Raw genomic sequence first — 1,726 nt, 5'->3', positions numbered from 1 at the left:
CTCGGAGTCGCAGAAGGCGGGACCGGAGACGAGGCCCTGGGTGGAGGAGCCGGAGGAGTAGGTGTTGAAGGAAGACCAGAGAGTGCATTCTCCAGAGTCCAAGTGGAAAGAAAAGTGGCTGCAGCCGGAGTAGGAGGCGCAGTGCATTTGGCAGGCGTCGAAGGCAGCAGCAGAACGCGTCGTCAGGCTCGCGCCCACCACGCCCACGTTCGCGAACTGGCACCCTGCAGCAGCAGCAGCAGCAGCAGCAGCAGCAGCAGCAGCAGAGGTGGGAGGACAAGCGTGCGGCCCGGACGGCTCAGCGGGGATGCACGGCAGGCAGCATTAGCAGCAGCAGCAGCAGACTGAGCACCACTTCTGCCCGTAAACCCAGCAAGGCATCTGCATGCATGCACGTCTGCATGCATGCACGTCTGCATGCATGCATTTCGCATGCATGCATGCACAGCTGCATGCACGGCGGCCCGCACCAACGGCTGCCGGCCTGCCTCCCCGCACGCACTCGCGCATGCACACCTGCATGCACGCATGCCTGCATGCATGCGTGCAAGCAGGCGTGCATGCATGCATGCATGCATGCATGCATGCATGCAGGGCAGCGCACCTGGGAGCACGGGGACGCAGTCGCGGGTGGCGGAGACCTTGTCGAGAGTGTGTTGGCCCTGGACTTTGAGGGCGGGGTCAGGGAAGGCCCTGAGACTGCAGAGGTGCGAAGAAGAACTCCAAGTCCACAGCCCGCACTGCTGGAGGCCCCTGCAGTGCATGAAGCATGCAGCAGCAGAGCGGGCCCTGAGGGTCTTGAGGGGGGCCCCCCTGTAGTCGGTGGCGGGCTGGACGCAGGGGGGGGGGGCCCCCCGGGGGTCGAAGGCCGCGGGGTAGTCCGCAGCGCTGGGGGGGCCCCCCGAGGGGCCCCTGCATGCGCGGGGCCCCGAAGTCACGTCGGGGTCTTCACGACGAGCCAGAGGAGCTGCGGAGGCCTTCAAATAACAAGCTCGAGTTGAGAACTTCCAGCTAAAGAAGGCGCAGTCGGGGCGGCCTGCGCAGAGCCTCTGGCAGTCGAGGGGGTTCATAACTAAGCGGCCCTCCACCTTCTCCACGTCGTGGCCGGGGTAGTCCACGCCCACTTCGAAGCAGCTGCTGCTGCTGCTGCTGCTGCTGCTGCTCAGGAAGCTGCACTGCCGGGGCCCCGACACCACGCCCGGGGCTGCGCGCCGCTCCACCAGGGCTCCCACGGACTTCAAGTAGCAACTCCTGGTGAAACTGTTGTAGCTCCAAAACCCGCAACCCTTCAAACTCTGGCACTCCTGCATGCATGCGCTGGGCGAGGCCACGCCCCCCACCTCCCGCAGGTCCCACCCGAAGTAGTCGTACCCGTATTCGAAGCACTCCATGCTTCGGGGGCCCCCGGGGGCCCCCAGGGGGGCCCCGCTCAGGCCCTGCGACAGCTGCCCCAGCGCCCCAGAACCCACCAGGGCCCCCGCGAGGGCCACAGCCGCGGCGGAACGCCCCATTCTGCCCCTGCAGGCTGAGGGGAAGCAGCGGGAAACAAAAAGAATTCAAAAAGACCAAAAATGAGAGCCTCTGGGCTCGAGACGGGGCCCGCGGGGAGCCAGAGCGCGTCTGTTCGCGTGTACAGACACTCGACGCGAAGCCCAGGGGCACCGCCGAGGAAAACAAATTCCAAAAGAGAAATATAACACAAATCTAATGCAAAATGCGAAGAAGT

The 1,726-nt window shown here is 65.1% G+C and overlaps 1 protein-coding gene across 1 annotated transcript; it reads right to left on the bottom strand.

Moving 5' to 3' along the window:
* Positions 1 to 604: 604 nt before the first annotated feature.
* On the bottom strand, positions 605 to 1,511 carry ETH_00027460 (PAN domain-containing protein, putative; the record flags this gene model as incomplete). The annotated part of the gene is made up of 1 exon (XM_013379096.1): positions 605 to 1,511. A coding segment is annotated over one exon (907 nt), but the record flags the coding sequence as incomplete, so codon positions are not given.
* Positions 1,512 to 1,726: the final 215 nt, after the last annotated feature.

The sequence above is a fragment of the Eimeria tenella genome, genomic scaffold, assembly GCF_000499545.2.
Source record: "Eimeria tenella Houghton genomic scaffold, Eth_scaff1414, whole genome shotgun sequence".
Lineage (NCBI taxonomy): Eukaryota > Apicomplexa > Conoidasida > Eucoccidiorida > Eimeriidae > Eimeria > Eimeria tenella.
Note: the sequence above shows the minus strand (reverse complement) of the source record. Positions and strands in the feature narration are given on the sequence as shown.